The sequence below is a fragment of the Apis cerana genome, linkage group LG1 (assembly GCF_029169275.1).
Source record: "Apis cerana isolate GH-2021 linkage group LG1, AcerK_1.0, whole genome shotgun sequence".
Lineage (NCBI taxonomy): Eukaryota > Metazoa > Arthropoda > Insecta > Hymenoptera > Apidae > Apis > Apis cerana.
In genome coordinates, this window is record NC_083852.1 from 17,095,535 (window position 1) to 17,121,588 (window position 26,054).

Sequence of the window (26,054 nt, forward strand, 5' to 3'; positions counted from 1 at the left end):
CTCATTCGACAAAATGTTGTGTAAGTCAAAAAACGCAAAAGAGACAAAAATATGGACGGTATATAGTTTGAGAGAGAAAGCGAGATTTTGATAGGCGACTATCCTATTCTGTTATCAATGACCGAATGACCCACAAGAACCCATTGACCGACGTTAAAGCGCATCAAGGTCATATCATGCAGTGACCTTGCATCACGCAATTACACATATCTACATACCGGGTACGGCAACATTGTATCATACGATACTGACCCGTTTTAGCTGGTTTCCCATAATATTCTGCAATTCGTTCCTTATGAGACCGAATTTCATCATTGTGTCGCTGGAGAATATAGACCATCCAAAAGCTAATCCAGGATAATCAGCGCATCTTTTTCTTCTTTTAGCTTCTCTTTCAGCTTGTACCTCAGTTCTTTCGCTAGGACATCTCAATTTAGCAAGTTCAGCAAGTTCAGGATCCTCCTCGACATTAGTTGATTCGTCGTCAGAGTTTCCATCACCGCGAGCCCTCGCGACCGCGTGCTCAGGCTCTGGCGAATTTTCATTGTTTTTCTTTTCTTCATTATATTCGTTTTCGCATATTTCATTCTCACATGATTTTGATTCAGAATTGTCCAATACTTTTTCCATTTTATAACTATCAAAGCTCTCATTTTCGTTTCTTTTACGAACAAATTGTTCGTGTCGTTCGTCAACATCCAGACTACACTGCGCGAGCCTATGACGGATGTTTTCTTCTCTATCATGCTCAAGATTGTATTTTATCTTGTTTGAATCTTCATTCGATGTTACATCTTTCGTAGACACCGTGGCCGTCGGATCACGAAGCCACCTCGTGCCGATTGTGGGCACTGTCACCGCAGTGGAACATTCTGTATCGATGACATTGCTTTTTTCATCAAGCTTCGGTGACGTTGTAGTTGTTGATGTTTCATTGTTTCTGATCGCCGTATCTTTAACGATATCAGCAGGGCCACACTGCGCGGGTCCTCTGCTGGAGGCGTCGAGACGTCGGCGCGTAGCGTGTCGCGGATGATGTTGATGACCGCGACGTCTCGTGGTCGACGTCAGAGCTGGTTCCATACTAACCAGCTGCCAACCCTTTACTAACCCCCTTCGTTCCACTACTCTTTTTAATGTGCTCTACGCACCACTATTACTACCACTGCACAAAGTACACCGCCATCTTGTCTGTCACTGTTCGTAACACGTTTCTCACCGCGCCACGCATACGTCTTTTTGTCTCTTTCTTTGTGTTGTATATACACACACACAGTCCTGACAAGCGAACGCATGCACGAGAGGAGACACGCTGGTCTCCGCTCTCTGCACCGTCCTGGTCTGATTTCTATCTTGCTTTCTCTCTCTCTTTCTCTGTCTATTACTCTATGCTCGATCCAGGTTACCCCTACTACCCGTCAATTACAATACGAAACCGAAGTTTGCCGAGAACCGCCGAACAAACGAAACGGCAGCTTCGCGTACTAACGCTCGACTGTGCGCTTACTTCGCAAGGAATCTACTCATCCCTCGTGAGGCGCTTGCGCACGATTGCTGCGACATCTTATGGCACTTAGACGTCATTACTCTGTCGGTAACAGCACATTGTTTGATAAGAATTGTGGGTTTTTACCTTTGAAAACCGGTTGAGTTTATTTTTTTACGTTTTTTTCGAATGAAATTATTCTTTTTATTCTAACTGAAATGTTTTTATGATGAATTTTTCAATTTTTTCTAATTTATGTAAATTAAGTAAACTCCAATTATTAAAAATACTTAAATATAATTTGAAATTTAAATTATTTAATAATGAATATTACAATTAACTTACGTTTTGTAGCGCTTTGTCTTTCTCTTCAAGTTTGGCATTGACCTGCATAAGAGCCTCCTGAGTTTGATCGAGTTCATTTTCAATGGTCTGGATCTTTTTTTGCAAGGCGCGCGCCTCTTCTTCAGCCTTTATTAAACAAAAAAATGTTATATATCGAACAATTCATTTACCACAAACAATAATAATATTTAATCCGTAAAATTATATTATAGCGATTTATATAGGCACCAAAAAGTTCCAAATCTATAATTAAAATTTTTGAACGCGGTTACCAATCATATATCGCATTTTTATTACGACGCGATTATTCATCGCTATTTTTATTCTGTACTACATGTGAGAGATAAACAGACGTTTACGATATTTTTATATTATATCAAGTCACTTATAAATTCTCAATTCGTCATAAGTTTTAATTCTTTGCATTATAATAACTTGAAAATGTTGAAAATTTACCTTTTCGGCTCGCGCGTTCGCATCGCGAGCTTGCTGTTCGCAAAGCAACGCGCGATCCATCGCGTTGTCCTTCTCCAGCTTCATTCCCTGCATCTTCTTCTTGATCGCGTCCATGGTGGCGGTTTGATTTGTTCACTCGTTCACGAGAAAAAAAACGTATCTACAACATTATCGAAGCGTGACTATTATCATACTTGCGCTCTTGAATGCGTATTCATCATCTTGCTTCCCATACACGCTTTATCTTCGATCGACAAAATTGTACTTTTTAATTTTCTGCACCCTGTTCCGGGGAACTCGATCGATTCCCAGGGAGAACGGTCGAGTTCGCGCGCGTTCATCGCGCCGCAGATTTCAATGACCGTGAGACGAATTACGAATGCAATTAACCGCGATCCGTTTTAATCGTCATGCTTTTTCATTTTTCTTCGAAATCTTTTTTCTCTTTCATTTTTTTTTTTTTTTTTTTCGTTCCAACATCTCATTTATCCTTAGAGACATAGCAGTGATAATTATCGAGGAAATCGCACAATTCGACAGAGAATTCGCGCAAGTTCTCGCTATGCGGACAGCATGCATCGAAGTATAATTAGCGAACGACCGGATATCCTATTTATAGAGGCAGGTTCTTGCTCAAGAAGGCCCGGGCTCTGTACCGTGTCCGTATATATAAAATCAAACGTCTTCGCTGCTCCGAGGCGTCTTTCTTCCTCACTCGTGACGTCAGACATTCAGGTATGCGATCCTACAGGACGAACCGAGGCGAAACCAAGGAGAAGATCCTTCGCAGGCATGCTTTCGCATTTTATGCGCTCGTTTCGTTACACGAGCGAAACCGATGCATCGCGAGAAGCGGGAGAGACCGATATGGTCAACAGGACAGAGCCACGAACGGGTTAATTTTCTTCATGGAAACATTCCAGACATTGTTTCCTTCGGACACTCCTACCAGCACTGTTTTTAGAATCATGTTTTCTTTTTGGACCGGTCAGGAGTGAAATTTTAATCAAGGACATCATTCTTTGATCTTTCTTTAGTTTTGAAGGTTTGAAAGTGAAATTTGGTATTTAAGTAAAAAAGAAGAGAATGAAGTTCTTTGATGTATTGGATTGCATGAATTCTTGCATTCGTATCATATCCTCTATATGAGCGAGTATGTACGATTCCTGGCTTACTGGTAATCAGAGATACCAGATATATAAAGAGGAGAGAGAGAGAGAGAGAGAAAGAGAGAGAGAAAAGAAACAGAGTTCCAACCAGTTCAAAGAAACAGAAATTCTAGACATAATGCTCCGAAGAAATGAACCCTTTCGCGTCATCACTTCCCCTTTACTCTATGGAATTTAAATACTATCTAATCCAAATCGATGATACCATTATTTTTATCATACTAAATGTAATAAAATCACAAAAACAAAATATGAAATTTAAAAAATATAATATAATAACTTTTGTTTTGGATTATAGATTTCGATGAAGTCAGACCTACCGAAAGTTACGGAGCACTCGGTCGAAATAACTTTGGATAAAAAATAAGCCGAGCTGCCGGATTGTAAAGAAGCTTGTATCAAACGAGAGGGTTATTTTTACACGTGAGAGGAGAGGGTGGAATCGTCGCTAGTCGCCTGCCGTCGAACCTTTTCGGGTTACGCATAGCCGAGTTTCGTTACTCCATTCGGATCGGTGTCTTGTTACGTTCGAAAGAAAATTTTCCTCCCTACCATAGTCTACTATTGCTACGATTTCTGACACTTGATCTGGAAATTTTTTGCACAATCCACATACATTACGAATGAAGATTGTTCTACATCTCTTTTGGAGCAAATAAGAAATTTGTAAAAGAATACGACCTAGATCATGAAATAGAAATTGAATATTTTTATAAATTTATTCGATTAAAATAAAACACACAAATATAACGAGTTGTGGCGCCAATGATTTTCGACCTATCATTGTCAACCAATGAATCGTGGATGATTCTAGGATCGCACTGTTGCTCTGCCGATTTCATCGACCCTGTGCACAGAATATTAAAAAAAAAGATAATATAGAGCAACGCGTGCATTCGTTCTTTCGAGAATTCGTTATCAGTGAGCGTCCGGAACAACATCGTGACCGCGATCTGCTATCTCGTAGCTAGAAATTCCTGTCTACTCCCGGTACACCAAGGAGATCGGTAGTCTGGAACAATGTTGTCACAGCGGTTACGCGTGAATACTTGAAATTTTTTATGAGTCACACGCACATATTTCTGATATCACCGTGGCTGCACGATGGGTGACACCAAGTCGCGGGCCACCACGTTGCGAAACGAGCGCCGAAATTTGCATAATAACCGATCGTTTTTCAAACTTGCCTTCGTGGAATGCGGGCGTATTTCGATATACGTTCCAGTTACGACAATTTAACGATCAACTTAATGTGTCTACCAATCAAAAAAGAGACGAAAGGCTCAAGACAAGCCAAGTTTCATTTATCACTTGGTTCAACTGTAAAAACGAAATCTCTCACGATCTACGAGATCACCCGCCTCTATTCGAATTCTTCCTTGGTCCCTCTTCACTTTTGTGTATCCATACACATCACTTTCCTCGTTCACACAAAGCGCACACACACACACACCATATACACGATTTTAGAGGGAACTAGAGTCACGATCGTGCGGATCCAGGAAAGGTCCTGAAAGAAACGCGAGGTCGAAAGGCGAAAACTCGTTGTGCATCGGACGTGGTACGGACTGAAAAAAGTGCACATGCTTACTCACGGGGCAAGTATTCAGGTTTGTTCGTCGTCTGGGATGCGTCTGACTCGCAGGCTAAGTCTCGACTGGCCGCTGAAAGCTTCGGCTACAACCGTTCGTCGTGGCTCCCACCTTTTCTCGCGGGCTTCTCTTCTCGCGATCATAAAAGACGAAAATGACGTCGCTTCGCCAGGATGCGGTCTCTCTTTCTTTCTCTCTCTGCCTGTTGCTCCTTCTCGTTCTCGAACATTGTATCCCTACCACCATCGATGTGTGCACACAGAGAGATCCACGCTGAGGATTTTCTACGTACGGGCCTGTGAAAACGTACACCGCACCGCGGAATTTATCTTTAGAATCGGCGATGATTCGACGCCGATCGGGCCGATGCTTATTTTCACTCTGCGCCCTGGACCTCTTCTTGGCCAACGTGATGTCAAGAAATGGAGAACTGATATGGAAGAGAATTGATATTCGATTCATTTCATAATTAAAATACATTTATAAGGCTCCGTACGATTTTTAAGAAAAAAGAATTGATACCAAGAAAGAACCAGCTTCTTTGAAAGAGGATTCTTTGTGATGGAATGATAATAGTTGCGGTTTAAAAAAAGTGTTAGTTTGAGAAATTCGATATCTTACAAGATATAGATTATATAGAAGAGATGATAATAATAATATGGAGTTGGATGGATTTCAGTGAAGTAGCAAAATGATCGAGTATCTTTAATACCTTATAAATTTTTATATTACAAAATATTAAATTGTAATAGAACAATAATAGACGTTTAACAGTTATCTGATAATAAGCAGCAATATTAACGCATAATCAGATTGTAATAAAATAGCAAATAGATTACGATACGATTTAAAAAAAGTAGTTAGATAAGAATTATTGGAAAATTTTAAAAAGAAATCGTAGCTGGAGAGAAAGTAAAACCGTTTTGCTAAAAGAAGAGATCAATTCGAGATTACGCAATTCCTTGATCTAGTTTCCGATGTTTCCCTATAGATACCAAGATCAAAGTCATCAAGATTGCTGCAAGGTTGCTGCATATTTAGAAAAACTCGGATATCCTTCGATCGCTTAATTTTCAATCAAAAGAGATATCGATAATTCATCGGAAGATAAGATAGAAGTCGAAGAGATTACTTAATCAATATCGATAAACTGCCTGGGTATAACGCAGAAGTGTGAGATTAAAATATTTAACGGAGAAATAATACATACATGTATCCAACAAGAAAATCCTAATATTCGGCTTCGATAATTTTGGCATTGGGGTTATAGGCATCTCACTCGATCTCCTTGAATCAACAACTCGTGTCATGGTCAATTCGGAATGACTCGGACAACGCTTTTAGCTTCGCCGTTTGCGCAATTATTTCGAGATTTAACGAATAATTCGAGCACTTTCGAAATTACCATTTTCGTCGAAACTTCGATATCGATCGATGGAAGTAGTTCGTATTTTACGCTCAAAATACTTACGTTAGATTTAAACTCTTGGAACTCTTCGTAAAACTTTATATGGTAGCCGTTTCGATACGACGACTTAATTTTAACGGAACGTGTTCTCGATGGGAACGAAAATTTCACCGGGTAATTTGTCCACACGCGAAATCCTTTGCGTAAATTTATCGGTCAGCACATCTCGTACATTCATCGGTCCGATTCAATACCGTAAAAGGAAAAAGTAGGTAAGGGTCCCTCCGCAGCCTTGACTCATATACCGTCTGTTTAAGTACTGGTTCGTGTGCGTATACAAACATGCTTCTTAAATACCGATCATTGCGGTTAAAAGTCAATGAATACGATGCCTTTGTTTATCTCTGATATCTAACAGAATTTATATTTATAATATTATAACGTATTAAATTAATATTTGTTATTGATATTCTTCAATCGAAGAAAAAGAAAGAATATTTTTTCGATTAGATTAGATGAAATTTTCATAAATTGATAATATTCCTAAAATATTATCGAAAAATATCTTAGAATTAATAAAGAAAATCTCTAAAATATTAAGCAAAATGAATAATTCCTTTAAAAAAATTTAAATTAAATGTTTCGTTGATGAAATAACAAAGTTTCGATAATCTTTCGATATTTGAAAATTCAATGAAATCACGTTAATTTAATTTCAATTTCACCGAGCTATATCAAGCATTATAAATGAGTTATCATCGCGATATTCTTGCAATTAACAGAAAATTCAACCTTGTATCGTAACAATTAGGATGCTTATTATAAAACAGTTTGTCATTATTTCAACGTACGCGTCCTTAGTTAATACTTACCTTATGCAGGATATATTGCACCGACGAGGTCGAGGCACCTTCTGTCCTAATTCTACTTCATCGACATAAGCCTTTATAAGTAAGTTGAGTCATCTTCTCGTTAGCCCCTACTTTGTCATACACCTTAATTTTTTCATTGAAATTGACGCGTGATCGATCAATAGGAATAAAAATTATGTTATTGTATATAACCAATAATCACGTGTATATATTTTCAAATCTTATTTCTTCTCGCGAGATCTGCAACTCATCTCTACTTTGATTAATCGTTGATTAAATCTAAATCAAAGGACAAGGAATGAAAGAGAAATGAAGAAGGAAGAAATACAAATTACAACGGAAATATAATTGCAAACTTTATTATTATAACAACATTATTGCCAGAGGAAGATCTCCCTCGAAGATCGATCGAAATCTTCCCATATAACACTCGGGGACTTTCTATACGAAAGACCACCGATAAGTCCCTCGATAAATAAATAGAACGAAATAATAATTTATTCACCCTTATATCGTACATTGTCGTTGCGATCGGCCGTGTATAAATAAAATGAGGTATCAAGATTCTGGACTCTCGAAGAAAATACAAGAGTATACACAGGATCGCACGCGCTATAATAAATGCATCGACGTACATGATAAAATCTGGCATTTGTAAATCTGTATGCGTGTGTGAACATGTGTAAGTATTCGTGTGTACATATTTATAATATACAAACATATATACCTCTGTTTATACATGCACGTAATATCCTCTAGTAAATATATATACAGCAGTGATAACACGATTTTTTTTATTTTTTTTTTTTAGAAATTCTTGAGGAACGTCGTGAGAAGCACTTAAAAGATATTCAAGCGTACCGAGTTCCGAATGCATAATCGATGTAAACGATTCTGTTTGTTTTTTTCGATGGTAATACTCGTTGATCCGGATGCTTGCATTATATTCGAATAGAATGCGAATGGAATCTATCTTCTTTTCATAATTCGGTTTTCCGCAAAATAATCATCGAGCAACCATTTAATTCATATGGAATAAAAATCACGATTCGAAGGAATTAAACGATTTTGAGATATACATACATCTTACTTCGTAATGAAACTTCTCGAGAAAAAGTTTAATCGTAGGATAAAGTGAACGATTAAGAATTTCTTGTTGAATTCGATATTGTAAGATTCGTGCATAACTTCCTTTCACTTCATTTTTATTTAATAAGTAGCGCGAAGAATTTAAGATAAATCACTAATCAGATTAATTTAAATTTCAGATAGATCATTGAACGAATATCATGCAATCATTTGAGTATTTTCGATTGGACGATTAAAAATGGTAGAACAAGATTTTAAATTCACGGACTAATCTTAGTGTACAGAGCGAAGATAATATATTAATTCTTTAAATGTACAAAGTGTGCACTGTACACGTATATAGCCACGGAATGAACAATTTTCAATGGATTCACTAGCTGTTTTGACAATAATTATATTAAAAAAAATATTGCTATCTTTTTTTAAATCACTCTTTTCGATTCAAGATTCTACGACAAGATTTAAAATCTAGCTGCACATAATCGAAATATCATATGTATAATATCAAGATTCATCGAAGAAATGACGAATTCAATAATACAAAAAAAAAAAAAAAAAAAAAGAAAGAAAAAAGAAAAAACAAACTAAAGAAAAAAACGCACGCAGTCTTTCTGAAAAAGAATCTAATAAATCATGCGTTTTATCCATCGTTGTCTGTACATTCGAGCCAGAATGAGAGTCCTGCGAGGGAAACTGTAACTTCCTGGCGATACATGGCAGTAAAGTAATAGAAAAATAAATAACTAAATTGTCTATTATCGATTCGAGATGTTTCCTGATTTTTGTATCATCAATTTATTCAAACTTTTTAAAGAAAAAGTGGAAAAATCTGAAATGAATCCAAAAAATGGTATCTCGAATCGATTTCTTATTCTCTAATATAAAGTGTTCCGAAATTATCTTTTTCTTATAGTATTGTCAATAGAAAACTGTATTAAAAAAAAAATAACAAAAAATAGAATAGAAATTTGTATTTCTGAGAAGAAATTAAAGAATAAATTATTAAAGAATAACAAAAGATATTAAACGAAGATATAATACAAAGAAGAGTATACAGTTGAAAAATAATTTTCAATTTCAATTTGCTTTTTTTTTTTCATGGAAATGTAAAAATCTTTCTTCCGTGATTAGATATTTTCGGTACACTCTATAAATATAGTTTAACACGCACTACTGTATACGCCTGCTTTTTGTGTTGAACTTACATCAACGTATGCATTTAATTCCGGAAGGGGAGGATTTCTAAATGCGCCAACATCGAGGGTTCACAGGCTCTGCAGTCAATTATCTCTTTCTCTCTCTCTCATACAAATTTGTATTTTGTATTTTTCTTTTCTGTATGACTCTTTGTTTATAACTATCTTCATTTTCGCTTGATTACAGGTGGGTCTGAAACGGGTGTAAATAAAAGAAACCAGGATAAGAAAAAAATTTCGGTAAAAAAAAAAAAAAAAAAAAAAAAAAGTGAAAATAAAGTGCGCCGAGGGTGAAGGATATATGACGATCGATCAATCGATCGATAGATCTTTTTTTAACATACACGTGTGCCATTTTGAAAAAAAACAGATCAATTTTTTTGAAAAACGTATAATTGCTAAACAAATAATAATTAAACTAAAATTAATCTTGATGATTTCTGACATTTATATGGTTCACGTATACGCTCAAATAATAATAAAAATAAGGAATTACCCCCGACGTACGAAATCGCGCGTTTAAAAAAAATCGAAACACAACGAAACATGAGAGACGATAACAGAAACAATCGTAAGAATAATAGTAACTGCTTTATTTAAATAATATCAGTAATCATGGTGAGATAGTAATAATCATAATGATAATGATAATAATCATAATAGTATGTATTGCCGAAATAACTCGGTTAAGTGACAAATTTGTCTTGTAACAGTTGAACGATCGCTCGCATTATGCATTGAATATTTTCGTATTGTTTTCATTAACTTGTCAACGTATAATATTTATACGTAATGTATAATATTTATATGCTTCCCTTAATGCGCTTCTAAATAAAGAACAGAAATGGATCGGTTGTTTTTCCTTTCTTTTTTCTTTCGTCTGATAAAAATAGAAAAAGAAATTCTGATTCCTGAGAAGTTGTTAAAAATAGTAGCAAAATATTTCAATCATGTTTAAATTAGAATTTTGTTATAAGAAAGATACATATTGGACGAGTACAACCGATCCATCACCGTTATTTACCCTTTGTTCGAACCCTTTAACCGAGTAATTTATTTTAAATATAAAAGTTATTATTATGGATAAAAGATAATAAAAAAATAACAATACCTATATGAAAATAAAATATGAAAATCCACATTACTAAACTTACTAAAAAATCAATATCAATGTGGCTCGATTAAACATTGTAAACATTAGTCATCCCATTGACACGTATTGCTCGATTAAAGGGTTAATTATTCGAATCATAGCAATTAGACGTGATTGCTCTTGTAACCTTATATTTCTTTCTACGCACATTTTCAATGGCACGTTTGGTTTCACGATTTCTTCATAATATCAGAAATCTCTTCGAAACTACGTTTTTCCAAAATTTTATTTCAAAGAGGATTGATTTTCGAGTAATAAAGTCGGAGTAAACATGAACAATGTTCCATCGAAAGCTAATACAATTTTTGTATATAAGACTAATGTAAAAGAAATTTAACGATACGAATACTGTATCAAAGTATTCGTAAAGCATATTTTGCAAAATTCGACGAGAATTTCTTCTACTTCTTTACCTTTTTTTTTTGTCCTCGAAGAAATTCGAGTCCTCGAGATTCCTCTATAATTTCGTCATTTTTTGAAAAACAACGCGAACAGGTAAAAAATCTCGAGAACTTGAAAAAGAAGCACGAAGAGGTATAAAGTTCGCGAATAATCGCGAAACGATCCGTTCCATAGAATCGCTATTATTTATCCCGCCAATTCCTTGGCACATCAACATTACAAAATCATGCGAAGAAGTCTTCCTTCTTCTCGATATTGCTTCGATTAATTCCTTTAACGCGAGGCTTTTCTTATTCGTTCGCACGATTATCAAAAAGTATATATAACGCAATGACTTTGAAGCAACGAAAAAAGAAAAAATAGAATAATAAAATCTTATGCAATTAGTTAAGTAGACACTTAGACGCAAGGCTGATCTACAGTCACGAGAGGATTAAGATCAAAGTTATGCCCGATTATCATTCGAACCGGTTAAACAGGCATGATTTTTATTCTATTCGCTAAATTTTACGATCGTATGTTAAAAAAAAAAATGACCGATAAATAAAAAAGAGTTAAAAATATCGTTTTTAACTCTAACGATAATCATAATATCATGATATCAAAGGAAGAAATTTCTTTTTTTTTTAAACGTTTTCGCGTGATCACAGATTTCGATGATAATTTTAATTAATTGCTTTTTGGTTTCCACTCATCTTTCTATATACGAAGTATACGCGTGGGTATAGTTGAATTATTTCTAAAATATTTCGATTCGTCCCAGTTTCTGTTCATCCTTATGGCTCCCGACGTTGTACGCTCAACACTCTTTGCAAGCTCCTTATGATTGACCCGTTCGTGCCGCCGCGTTTGAAACTCGTTCTCACCCGTGTGTACGACGAAAACGATCTTCTCTGTTCCACAAGACCCTTCGCAATGTTGTTCGTTTCTTTCTGAATTCGAGCACAAAAAATATCAATTCTTTTCTATCACTTCCATTTCTATTGCTTCCAATGAGAATTCATTCGATTGACTTCGTACAGTTGTGCTTTTAATGATGCAAATAAATACAGTGGAACGATTAAGATTAATCAGATTAGTTGCAAAATGAAAACTGGAATAAGAAAACAATGGAAGAGGGAACACATCAAAGGGAGAAACAGATAATTTTGATAAATCGAATTAATCAAAAACAGGAAGTTAATGTGAGAGGATTAAAACGATCGATCAAAGCACACATGAAACAACATAGATGGAAGATATATGGTATATGCCGGTTTAACAACTTGTAAACGATCATCGTCAAACAATTAAAATATGCGACAAAGAGAAGCGTAAAAAGCGACGGATCTTGGATCTTCGATCGGTTGCGCTTAGAGAAAATCATTAATAAATTTTTCCTTTATTTTAAAGCATAATCCTTTTTTATGAATGTTCTAATAATTACGGAAGAAAAATAAATCTTTCTTCTTTTAATAAGGCTGACAATCAATTTCATGTTATTGAAAACATTGTTCTTTTTTCTCATTTAATTCTAATACAATGATTATTATAAGATTAGGTATAGGATTTTTTTTTTTTATTCAATTGGCACGAACCTTCTCCAAGCGCGTTTTCTTCGATCTTGATCTAAATCTCATCTTAATCCTCCCTGAATTATTACTTGAAGCATCCCTCCAAGTGCAAGCATTGAAATCACTCGCAGAACTTGAACGTACGATGCGATATGTTCATTAAAAAAATATCACACTTTGAAGATCGCTAATAAACACTGTTACTGTCCTTTCGTTATAATAGCTACGATATTTATATTATAACAATAATGATAATACCATGATGGTACCCCATGAAAGAGTATCTCGAGTTTAACAAAGCTACGAATTTCAAGCTTCTGTTTTTCACTTTTTTCTCGGTCATTCAATCTATATCCACGGGGAGGAGTAAAGCTTTTCTTCATCGATTTAACCTTTGAAACGAAAAGGCGTAGCAAACGTGACGCGTAAGTTTGTTCCTTACTTCTTATCGAGTATTTATACGTACTACGTTTCGCGCGAGTCACGTTTCCTCGTTGAAAATCGATCACAATGGAAATAATAGAATTTTCGTTGGAGATGTGAGTGTAAATATCAATTTGTATTCGAAGAAATTTACACTGGATGATTATCGAAACGCATTTGTTAAACGGCTCGTTTATTCATTGTACTTGCCTTGGATTTCAATGATTAAATCGTAGATTGAAAAATAGGGAACAAAGTAACACATCGAATTAATTTCGAAACATGCTTAATATATTGATCACAATATAGAAATAGAAAAAGTAAAAGGAGAGAACAACTACGCTAACTTAAAAAACGAAGTGACTTTTTTTTACACAAAGCTAAAGGAAGAAGTGAGAGAGCGAAAGACGCGATTAAAGCTACGAAATAAAATGTTCTCGGAGAAAGAAGGAAATAATATGGACCGATCACCGAGATGCGACTAGATTTTTTTTTTTTACCACCGTTTTCCTAAATACAATATATCGACTGTCAAAAGCGTTTCATTGAGGACAATATATTATAATACGTGTATGTACGTGTAATTGAACAACATTTTGGTTTTTTTTCAAAACGTTCACGATAACTCTCACGCTTATTAGCAACGCGTTTACATAATTTCTTTTTTTTCTTTTTCTTTTTTTTTCTTTTGTTCTGCGACTACTGCAATATTTATATATATATAAACTTTTGTTCATTCATATATATATATAATACGTACACCATCGGAATTCCCGTCAATCACTCTCCTTTATCGTATCACGTATAATACAGTTTGCGCAGTTGTTATATTTATAATATGCATCGAAGTGGTCAGAGAATTCTTTTTCGAGCTTTGAAATAATTTGTAATCTTTTATTCCTTTATCAACCTAGTTTTTATTAGTTATATAAAATATTTCTGAAACGAGAATCTTCCTTTGTCGAGATAAATTTTGGAAGACTTAAATTTTTTGAAATAGAATAAATTCCCGAGTAAAAAATATCTGTAATATTATTCTGTATAATAATAATCGCGAGTAAATAAAGCTCAAAGCTCATCTTAGAATTCACCGGTCATCTCGATATAGATTCCTGTTCAAAATTCTTACGACATCTTCTATTCCTAATTAAATTTCAATATTTGGTATAAATCATGAATTTTGTATTAAAAATATATCGGTATTGTTATTTCCTTTATCGTATAAAGCATCAACTTAACATGTTGTAATCTAAATTTATCTAAATTTGTCCAATTTTCGATCAAAATAGAACAAATATCCTAAGATTTTTGAACAGGAGTGTAAATGTGGTATACATGTTTCATTTAATGTGTGTACATATGTATAAGTATATATATAATTACGTACAGAAGAGACAGACAAAACGTGAGACACATATAGGTACATATACACGACCGGTGATTATATTATCGTAATAAAAACGGGATTGAGGACTGCCTCCTAATTAAATCATAAGTATTATTTACATCTTCATTCGCGGCCGTATAGAACTCGTTTCATCTCCTCGCTATACGACTTTCATCCCCCTCGATCACCTTCCTCTTAACGTTTATAACTAACTGACGTAACAAGAGGTAATTGTCAGTTATGATAAGAGGTATAATATGAGTAAATACTTCTCGTGATAATCTTACATCGCGTTTAACCTAAATGTCATTCGTAAAGCTCAATGATTCGATGATCATTTGATTTTGTAGTGCTAGATATGAACAAGCAACGAGAAAACGAGTTAATCGCAATAATGGCACGTGTTCTTTTTTCCTTCGAACGCTTTTCGAAAAGGATAATTAATCAGAAGACAAGATGATTGGAAGTGTGCGTGATCGTTCTGTGATTCGAGAATCAAATCTCGAGACGAGTCGGAAAAATTCGGAATCGGATGAGACCTCACTCTTCCATTATCGATTATCAAAACTTTTACACGATCTTATTCGAATTTTTTATTCGATCTGCAATCTCGCAATCGTGCACACTTATAATTAATCGTTACACAATTGAATTAACTAAAATTTAATTATTAATATAATTATTCATATGTATTCAAAACACGTGACGTTATTACGTTTAACTATCCGTCGATTAGAATTTCAACAGTGCCTACAAGACTCGATATACAAAAAGAAATAATTGGAATGATGATTCGCCAATTCCATAAATGGATGTATGGATCCTGAACGAGTGTCGAGTATTATACAATCTTCTAATACTGTAGGCCGAGTTTTATCACGGTGTATAAGCTTTCTGGCCCTTTGACGATCTCCAAAGCTTCGGAATCATTTTTCTTTTTCATCGATTCCTTATTCGCTTCGCGAGAATTCGTCTATTTAAATCATAAATTTATACCGTACGAGTAAATGCGAGATTGACACACATTGGATGATTAATATTTCGATAACTCGCGAATCGAGACGAATATTTCTCACAGAAGGTGTTCGTTAAGTACAGAATCGAATATGATAAACTATTTGTGAATCGTGTAACGATAATACTGTTTAAGAAGGAATGATTATGATTAAATTACGTTATGTTTGTCCGGCATTCACCTCCTCGACTCTCAATCATCCGTCTTGATTCGCGATCAAACGCTCCCTTCCACGATTTCGTTTTCCCTCGTTCGAAATTCCTTCATTTTTTTTTTTTTTCGAAGATTCATCGCTACGACGCCGCACCAGACCCATATCCAAACCTCATTGAATCGACGAAGCTTAGAGGGACGACGAGTTGCTTTGCATTCACTCGTGCTGCAGTATCTCCTGATTTGAGGAAATAGAGAAACCTTTCAGATTGTCTGATCTTCTCGCATGGATCGTTCCAAAGCGGTCTCTATCATTCTTACCAAATTTGAATATCAAATATTAAATGACGATTGTTTGGACTTGTTCTCAACGAAATCGTTCACCATATGGAACATATTTTCACAAGATAATCGTTTGAAATGCTTCGCCATAACCAGCGAATTCTTGCCGGTAGTAATATTGGGTTAATATGGAATTACTTAATATGCAATATGGCCGCCGCGTTTTACGTGTTCGATATTCTTTCGCGTGTTGCAAACTCTTGGCTAGACTCGTGAAAAAATTGGCTGAATCACAAGAGAATAATCGCTGATGCGTTCGTTGCGAATTTTAAGATGCGTTCGTACGCAGAAATTCGAGGATTCGTTCATTATGTTTCGAAATCGGAGTATCGTTCAGATTGTCGCGTGGAAAAAAATGAGACAGATAGGTAATTCAACGACCTTTTTTTGTTTTAAATCGAATGATTCTTCTTTGTTTGAAGTTTGAATTCTTTGTATGAAATTGAACGAGATCTTGAATTCAAAATGATTTTACAAAAATTTGTTTTGCGATTTTTATAAATAAAAATAGATATCGTTCGTTTTAATATTCATTATGCAACAACTTAGCATCTAGAATCGCAAGCAAATAACTGTGAAAGGCTTCGTAAAATGATTTATGAAATCGATCACAGTCTCGAGGTATTTCGACCGATTTCGAACAAAGAATAGTATTTATACTAGACGCTATAATATTACGTAATTAAACTTGGAAAAAAAATCGTTTCAAGGCTCGTCTAACTGTTCATGCAACTTCTTCTACAAAGTATTTATTATCATAAATACGATCGCTAAAAGAGTAAACTATATACTAAGATCAGTCCAAGATGCTCGAGAAGCAAAGAGAAAATCTCAAACAAAATCTCATGCATTATTTTCGAATATTTTTCATATTTGAATTATCTGTAAAGATGAATATCAAGTTTATATAAAAAATTATAAGAATTTTCGCTTTGGAACGTTCCGTGCGCGATCGAATCGGCGATCCTTTGTGGATTCGATACGAAAGATAGGGAACTCGACACAGAAGCGATACATAGACGAGACCAAAGACACGATGACAATTTGATACGAGGACAGAACTCTCTCTGCCCGCTCGTCATCGCGGCGCAGATGTCACGCGTCGTCGTCTGGGGGCTGTTTATTAGTTACAAAAAAAACCCTCGGCCACTCGGGGGAAACATTTACACAATCCGATCGATCGGTCACCGGGCTTTGATTGCACACTTACCGCCTCGAGGAATCGGTCGAGGAAGGCACGATAATGATGATTAGAGATCGTGAGATTGGTTTAATAAAATAATCATATTCAATAAGAAATATATTTTTACGTTTTTGTAGTAACTTATCTAATTTTCATTGCAATTAATTATGCACGGGATACAAGTTAAATTTCATTCTTGAATTTTTATTTCTATACTTTTTATATATATTTGACTTAACGAATAATTATATACTACAGTAGAAACATTGATAAATATTCTGGAAGGATTATTTTGAAAGTTAATAAATCGGCCAATCAAAGAAGAGTCAATTTATGTTTCATATTCGAAGTAGAGATGATATTAATACGATCTCTGGGTGTCGTTAGCGTACCTTTTCGAGTGACCAATCGTTCAAAACTACGATTGCCAACTTACCATTTCCGTAGTGAGACTGGCTAGCGCCTCCTCGACAGTGGTAGCAATCCTCCCTCCGTCATCCTGACGTCCCCTGATCGGTGTGGTCGACCAACCTAAAATTATCGTTAATCGTCATAGTGCAATAAACAGATCAACATGTTGCAGCTGCTCGATCACTGGAGTGTAGATACGTGTTTGTCTAGTGATAAAATTCGTTATCTATTGAGGAGAAATTTTTAATTGATGATGTGTTCCTCTCAAAAGAACCACCAAGAATACATTAATAACACGAAGTTAAGTTTCTTAAAAAATTGGAGCGTTTAAAAAGGAAAGAATCGTTATTATTATAGTCGTGGATTTAATTTTTCATTTCAATTCAAATGCTTCTTTTGAGATCTTATAATTACCAAGATGCATCGATAAGAAAAAAGCGTGCATCGTTCTAATTAATATCATCAATCTAAACAGTCTATGAGTGACAAAAAGCTGTGTAGCTATTTTATATAACGGTGTATGCGAGTGAAACGAAAAATTGAAGAAAAAAGAAAAAAAAAAAGAAGGAACAGAGAAAAAGAGAGAAAAAAAGTTAAAACTTATCTCGAGAGAACATCGGTTCTAGGCGATGCCCGTTCTTGCTTACGAAGGAACCATAGAAGAAAAAAGAAACGTGTATAAGAGGTTATAATGAGAGAGTGAGTTCTCGTGTATATTTTTCTTTTGCAATTGTCGCTTTATTGTCGCTCTCATTGTCGAGAAAAGAAAATGTTCGAGTGTTACTTGACAAGACATTGAGATCACCTAGACAGGGCTAAGAAAAGACAGTTGTTCGATTGTATTTGTCAAAGAGAACAATTAATCCATTTCATCATAACTATCTAAAAAAAAAAAAAAAAAAAAACGACGAAGATGCTCGTCATGTTTTAAACGCATTAATCATCATTATTAATCATCGTTCATTTCAACTTATACGACGAACACCTTCGTACGCGACACACGATCGAAGTATTTAAGAGTATTTCTTTCGTAAACACTTACAAATAAATAATAATCTCGAAACATGGTTTAAAACGCATAGGCAACAAGATTAAATTTAGGCACTGAATTGTTGTCGTTCATTTTAACTTTCCATTCTTTTCCTTGTTATAATCAATTTTTGTTACATGACATTTTTTCAACAAGAATCGAACGAGAATTTAAAGAGCATGCAACAGAAACGCCTTTAATTTTTCGTATAAATCAGTATTACAACGATGATATCACGATAGAATTAATTTCGTTAAATTATAAAGTAAAATAAGAAGTGTACCGTAACAAACGGTCGGTCTAACTTAATTTGCTCTAAAACCTCTTTAGTTCCGGATTACGTAATATGTTGGTACGCAAAATGTAAGCGATGTAGGTGATTAATAATACGTATTTGTTTCACGATTACGCACAAAATCTACCGTATTTTGTCGATGATTATACTTTACATCCGAATTAACGCTAACTAGGGCACGGTCTACGTATTTTACACGCTTATTAACACGGGAAAGATTACCCGTTTACAAACAGCAAAAATAATATATTTCGTATAAATGATTATAACACAATAGTTGGAATTACATATCGGATAACGATAATGTGATGACCGACAACGATATACTTTCGCTCGTTTTAGAACACTACTTTAAATGGTGGCACGTTAATCAGACTTCCGGTTTCTGGCGCGAGCGTTACGTTGATTGCCCGTAACTCGATATGTATACTTACTGAAAGATATATTCGATTTAAAAATACAGTATTACAGTTAAATTAACGGATTCGTTTTGTTGTTTAATTATCCGAGACTTGCGAGAAAGTAATAATAAATGATAATTATATAGCGTGTCTAAGATCTATTTATTGCCTGATGGAATCTTTCTACTGTGAACGAAGCCAATGCCTTTCTTTCTACAGCGAAATTCAATGGAACCTATTCTACAAAAGCATCGATATTTAAAGAAGAAGCAAACTGAAAATAATTTCGGACCTACTTAAATAATTTCTTTTGATACACAGGATGTCCTACTTAAATTAATATCGTCATTAACTTGATCAAAAATTGTGTTAAATAAAAATTGAACTATATTTAAATTTATATAACAAAATATATAGAGGTATTTACATTGTAAAATTTGTGTCTATCTTTTTAATAAGTGTTCTAAGAACAATAAAGATAAAAAAAATTCTTATCTACAGAATTGTTATGCAAAGTTAGTTTATATAATATAGTTCAATATTTGTGCAACATAATTTTTGATAAAGTTCCAGAAAAGTTCTAACGGGAAAATAATTTAATCTCGCTTAAACTACATAAAATAAATCAAATCAAATCCAATTTCTTACAATCTTTCAGTCTGAACATGAAACATAATATAATATAATTTCACCTTCTCGACAAGCTAGCATAAACGATAGGGCAATCAATGGAACGGTCACGCTTGATGCAAATCCTTTCGCCACGAAGGTCGAAGAAGAAGAAAGAGAAGAAGGAGGAGAAGAGTAAGAAGAGTAAGAAGAAGAAGAAGAAGAGAACGAAGGAATCTTCGAGGCACGTAGTAGCCTTCAGGTGGCGTAGTAGATAGTGAGCGCGTACGGAAACTTACCTGCGTCACCGCTGCTGGAACTCTCAGTAAAGGACGGTGTGCCCTCTGTCCAGGTGGGCGTCGAGCCCTCGGCGCTACCCGCGGGTGGTGTCCAGGTGAATCCACCACCTCCTCGACTGCTTCCACCGCTTTCCACGCTCAACGACGACTTTGTTTCCCTTCCGCCGCTTCCGCTTCCGCTACCGCTGCTTTCCAAATGCACGTCAGATATGCTGCAATATTCGTTGCATTTTTCAAATAGACGGCGAATGTTTGTATTTAGAGGAAAGAAATTAAATGGCAAATATTAATTTGACTCACCTCACGGCATCGTGATAAGTCTTTGTAAGAGTGACATGGTGAACAACCTTATTTTGTTTCGATTGAGCAGTGCTCAGGCTGCTCGCTAACATTGTGGTCGGTGCACCCTGTTGAAGTTGACCACCAGAAGCCAAGGTTTGGTCGTTTGAGCGCACTGCATCGTCAAAGGGCGGGGGCGGGGTGGAGCAAGTGGAGGGAAGGGTGCCACCTACAAAAAGCGCACTACAGTTAGCCCTAATGAACACGATATAGTGTGCTTGTTTCGTTGTCAAGGGTTCTAAGGAGAGGATCGTTAGCAGAGGAAGGCCTCGTAAAAAAGAGACCGAGAAAAACAAAGTGTTTCGAACAAATCTTGCCAATTCGATATTTTTTACATTGCATTTAAGCAAACAAATAAATACTCGTTGTGTGTTATATTCTACCTTGGTCTGTATAATGAAAAAGATACTTAAAACATAATGACCCATGATAAAAATTTAGCGTATTTTTTTCAAGTTAATCATGTTGAAAAATACGTGTAAAAAATTATAAAGTATTTTGTCTTTACGGGAAGCAATTGAAATGGGTTTAAATGTTACCTACTCGACAATTGTGTTATCAGTGTCACAATACAATAAGCAATCACAAAAAAAAATTACATCGGAAGCATTTCTAACGTTTATCAAACATACATGTGCTAATTGCGATTCTGTTGCACAAGCGTACACTTCAAATTTTCAATTATTTTTCTGTCGTATCGACTTTGGCAAAAACTCGTTCAAATACGGGATTAAAACGTTAGAAATCGATCAACACTTCCTACTGAAGTCAGTTCGAATAAGCCATTCCAACTTGTAATGGTACAACAGGTAACACACGTTCAAGAATTACTACATCTATTTGCGTATCTACAGAAGTGCACAAACAGCAAACTACTTTTAGCCAGCATGACATAAGGCGATATTTTATTCGAAGAAAAAGGTATTTGCTTCATAACTACAGTACACTCGTGTGAACGTCCCTTTATATCTGTGATACAGAGAGCACACCACACAAACACACCGACAAAACTCTGTGTTCCGTTCAGATTTTATATCGACGATATTTCAACGAAGTTAAGAATGTTTAAATATGATTTTTTTTTTTTTAGACATAGACGTAACTATTTGTAAATTTCTTAAGAAAACTTTAAAGATTTTCCGTCTTTTCTGCTGTTTTTCTTGCTGTACATCCACAAATTTGTTCAATAGCTAGCGCTAAATTTTCGCAAATATAATCTACAGTATCTACATCGAATTCTATTGGATAAATATTTATCGATTAAAATAAACAAAGTTTATTTTATTAGAAAGAAATGCAATAACAATTTTTTAAAATTCTTTTTTTAGTTACTTTATAAGTTACGTCTATTCTTTGTCCTAATAACGGAGATCATTATTATGCATGCAGAAATACATTTGAATCGGGACAAAGAAAGAAACCAATTCTTACACATACTACTTTTTCAAATTTAAAACCTTTTGTGTGCCGAGGATAGTCGATCTCAGCGTTTCGAGCGGTACCTCATCGATGCCATAAAATCGATATTAATACAGTATCGAGCTTATAGTATACGATAAAACAGTAAACGACAAAGTGCATAATCTAGTGGTAGAAAATACGCAAACATTAAAACAACTAACTTCTTCGTTCTCACAGAAGTAACAGTGGAAGAAAAATTCTCGTTTCTGCATGAGCCTTAGTTAAAACAGGTATTTTTACAAAACTGATACAAGTGAGAGATCGAGTGATGAGAGATGAAAAAAATAAAAAGTAAACTTAAAGTGTTTTTGCGCATGCAAAAGGGAGAAAAGTTTTTGTAATATGTTGTAGTGTTTTAAAGTCCTTAATTGTATCTTCTTCCCACAAATTCTTCTCACAAAATTCCATCTTGAAAATATTCTAAAATTGATCCCCTTATGCTTGGTCCCTTTTCGATGATTATCGAAACAGATAATGCTTTTATTTCTTCATTGATATTACGTTTTCTTCAATCTATAGGTATACAAGAAGGAAATATTTGGACTCAAAATTTTGGGAGAAGAGTGCTCTTGCGATTTATCAAGATCAGTCTGTGGTTTTAAAATTTTAGGTGTTATTTCTTTGTCCATTTTCAATTCATTCATAGATCTGGACTTTAGCCATTGTTTATCAGATATCTGATTCTTCAACAAATTCACTTCAATCTCATTAGAAATTATCGATTTTGTATCATCTTTATTATCAAATTTATCTCTATCAGCACTCACTTTACTCTCAGTTATAATCTGGGAAGAATAAGTCGTTTCCTTCAACTTCTTCGAAGCTTCCTCGTCAACTCTCGTAACCAAGAATGTTCTTTTATCGCCTTTAAGAACAATCGGATATTCCTTATTTTCCATTTTTACGTCATTCTTCGATTTTCTCAAATATTCATTATTCCCATAATCAAGTTTCGAAGATGTAGTTCCATATTTCTCTATCTTCTTTTTTCTCTCAAAATTCTCATGATCGTTCACTTTTATCGGATTACCAATAGGTTGCACCCTCAACAAAGGTTTAGGAGCCAGTTTCTTCCTCCTCTGAGCAGACTTCTCCCTGATTTTCTTCAGCACTTTACTATCTCTTCTACGCTCCATAAGCTTCTGAATATCGATCTTCTTCATCTCAGTAACGCTCTCCTTCTTAACTATCGATCTGTCCAATCTGGAAGCCTCGATTCTATTATCCACGATCCTGTTTCGGTCCATGCATTGCGTCAACGTCATGATCGAGGTCTCGAGCTCTCTCTGCTTTCTCTTCATCCGCTCGTAGTACGTCTCCGAGTGCTTCTTGTCCTTTCGCGACATCTTGTAGTTCATTAACTCTGGTCTAGACGCGGGGTTCAAGAAGTACGTGAACTTGGCCATGTGCTCGGCTCTCGGGTCTCGTCTCCACTCTTCCGTAATCACACCAGTTTTCGGTATGTTTTTCTCCGAATCGACCGGGACATTCTTCTCCTTCTTAAAGTTCCCTCTCTCGGGCCTGAACGGATACGGGCTAGTCCTGATCACGTACGAGTCGTTCACCTTCTCTATGCTCATGAATTCCTCCTCCTCCTCGTAGAAGTTCTCGATCGGCCAATCGTTCCAGTACATCGGAGACCGTTCCTCGTGGATGCTATCGAAGGCTGCTGCCATGTCGGCGGATCGATCGTGGAACGGCAATTTGTCGTATCGTGGGGGTAGGTAGGCAGGAGTACGGGCATGCAACACGTTGGATGTACAGGTGGTGGATGTTTCGGTGGCTGTAGTATTGTTATAGTCGGAGTGACGGTTTGCGGTGTTGTTAGCAGTCGTGGTGAACGAGGATGTGGTGGTGGCGGTACCAGCGACGGCGGAGAAGAGAGAAGAGGTACACGTAGCGGCAAAGTAGTTAGTAGTAGTAGTAGTAGTAGTAGTAGTAGTAGTAGTAGTAGTAGTAGTAGTAGAAGTAGTGACGGCGGACGCAGCAGAAACGGTAGATGTAGAAATGTAATCGGGTGTAGGGAGATGGTGCAGGATGCTCGAACTTTCATGCAAGCGGTATCTCGTGATTATGGCTGCTTCGTCACCTCGGCTGGACGTCATCGAGGACGTGGAGGTGGCCGTTCCGGGGCCACGGTGCTCCTCGGAGGACCTCGCGGTCCTCGATTGGCCGGTGCCTCTCGGGGGAACGGGAGGTGGAATCTTGCCGGAAGGTACCAGATTCGGATTCGGTGGGCTGGCGGCGGTCCTGCCCTTCAGGACGGCTGGATAGCTCGTGACCTTGGCCGCTGAGGTGGTCACTGGTTGCTCTTGATGAGGGGGGCCTGGACCGGCGGCCAAGGTCAACGGAGGCGGGCTCACAGGGCCCGCGGCGAAGTTAACCGGGGTGGAGGTGGCGATTGGCGCGGAACTGGTCGACATCACCGTGCTGGTCGTGCTGATCGCAGGGTCTGTCGGGGTCACTGTTATCGTGTCGTCCAGGGTTGTTTCCAAGGTCGTGCGACGTCGAATACGGGGGTTGCGTAGAGGTGCACCGACAATGATGATGTGACACGTTGGGGGTAAGGAGACAGAGAGATAGATAGATAGAGGGGCAGACAGAAACAGAGAAGCTGGGTGAGCGAGATCGCATGGTGATTAATATCGTGCAACGTTGCTTCGAGATCGTCGAATCGAACAATTTTCTTTCCATTGATATCCGCAGTGATTCGCAAATTTATTGTTGGATTGGAATGAAATGACTCTTTCGCCGTATCGTTTGTGATTTCGAAGCAACGTGACAACTCTTTGGAGAAAAATATTAAACGTAATATATAAATAGTAGAGCAACGAATGACTAATACGATTTAAGATTATTTTATCAATGTCAATTTAATCGTGTTTCTGAATAGATATCGCTCTAAATTCATTATACACAATTCCTATTTACACGTTGCTATATTACTATCTCGTATATATATAGATATATATATTTTTTTATTGGAGGAAATAAATATTCGAAAGATCATCAGAGACGTTTAATAATCGAAATAAAAGAGACCGCGAATAACGATCAGAAATAATTAAATGGAATATTAGGAAAATAAGTGATCGTATGAGACTCACCAGCTTTCGTGGGTGACGTAGCATGCATTGTCGAAGTTCCGGTTGTCGGCACCGCTAAACCACCATACAACACCATGTACCATTACCGTATCACCATGTGTGCGACTCTTGATCAGACAGAGAAACTTCCAATTTTTTCTTTCGACGTTTCGCGATTTAATAGCGTAACACCATTCATTGTTCTCGAAACTACAGATCATCTCTACGTCGATTTGTTTCTCGATTTCAAAGTCTCTCTGTCCAGTCACGGATCGAACGTGTCCCGAAATAAAACAGGGATTCGAGCAAGGGACGTTCGAGGCAAATAGAGAGGGAATCGATGATCGGAATGCGCGCATTCGACTGACATTCACGATAGAAAGCTGTATTTGTACGTTGTATGCGTCTGCAGACAGAATCGGACGGAATTCGAAGGATACGTATGGACAGACGGATAAAGCCATAACGGATTGTCGATAATAATTTATCATAGTATTGGATTATACTTTTAAATCTCTTTTTTTCGTTGCTGATATTATAAATTTTTTAATCTTATCGATTGTCAGATTCATACATTATTGTCACGCGATTTGATTTTGATAAGTTTGAAGATCGTATCGATTATTGAATCGATCGTTTTAAATAAATTTCGGTGATAGAAGAAATTTGTAAATGAAAATTTATCATATAGAGAGATTAAGGAATTAAGTTTAATGTTACGAGAAAATAATTATATATCGACACGGAATACGAATAGGCGTACCTGATAAACACGTGAAAGCACGCACGAGCAATCTTCGTAAAACAGATTATCTTCTCAAAGGAAACGGCTGATAGGAGATGGTTCAATAACATATCTTGACACCATCAGGGATGACAGGAATCGTGGTGAACGTTTT

General features: G+C 36.1%; 2 protein-coding genes and 1 long non-coding RNA gene across 75 annotated transcripts in view; 1 reads left to right on the forward strand and 2 right to left on the reverse strand.

Moving 5' to 3' along the window:
- Positions 1-6,657, reverse strand: part of LOC107993544 (tropomyosin Per a 7.0102) — a 34,948-nt gene extending 28,291 nt beyond the window's left edge. For 14 of the 42 annotated variants that reach the window (XM_062072635.1, XM_062072789.1, XM_062072305.1 and 11 more), the window contains exons 1-3: positions 5,052-5,187; positions 2,288-2,447; positions 1,832-1,957 (exon numbers count right to left, since the gene is read on the reverse strand). In XM_062072635.1, coding sequence (XP_061928619.1) covers positions 1,832-1,957; positions 2,288-2,401 — 240 coding nt within the window. In that variant the 5' untranslated portion in view covers positions 2,402-2,447; positions 5,052-5,187. Of the gene's footprint in view, positions 1-252; positions 1,695-1,831; positions 1,958-2,287; positions 2,448-2,522; positions 3,919-4,643; positions 4,785-5,047; positions 5,188-6,519 lie in introns of those variants that run through there. The other 28 variants (XM_062071565.1, XM_062071525.1, XM_062071255.1 and 25 more) reach the window with 7 other exon arrangements.
- On the forward strand, positions 1,453-5,173 carry LOC133665948 (uncharacterized). The gene is made up of 2 exons (XR_009829429.1): positions 1,453-1,594; positions 3,755-5,173. It is a non-coding gene; the product is annotated as an uncharacterized LOC133665948 (long non-coding RNA).
- A 1,014-nt stretch (positions 6,658-7,671) lies between the features above and the next one.
- The window catches only part of LOC107993542 (phosphatidylinositol 4-phosphate 5-kinase type-1 alpha), a 31,492-nt gene continuing 13,109 nt past the window's right edge, over positions 7,672-26,054 (reverse strand). For 9 of the 32 annotated variants that reach the window (XM_017050007.3, XM_017050009.3, XM_017050003.3 and 6 more), the window contains 6 exons: positions 25,177-25,230; positions 24,159-24,533; positions 20,570-20,777; positions 20,270-20,481; positions 17,661-17,755; positions 10,186-12,100 (listed from right to left, as the gene is read on the reverse strand). In XM_017050007.3, the coding sequence (XP_016905496.1) occupies positions 11,945-12,100; positions 17,661-17,755; positions 20,270-20,481; positions 20,570-20,777; positions 24,159-24,533; positions 25,177-25,230 (1,100 nt within the window). In that variant the 3' untranslated portion in view covers positions 10,186-11,944. Of the gene's footprint in view, positions 9,807-10,185; positions 15,938-17,660; positions 17,756-20,269; positions 20,482-20,569; positions 20,778-21,484; positions 24,534-25,176; positions 25,231-26,054 lie in introns of those variants that run through there. The other 23 variants (XM_062086913.1, XM_017050013.2, XM_062087127.1 and 20 more) reach the window with 9 other exon arrangements.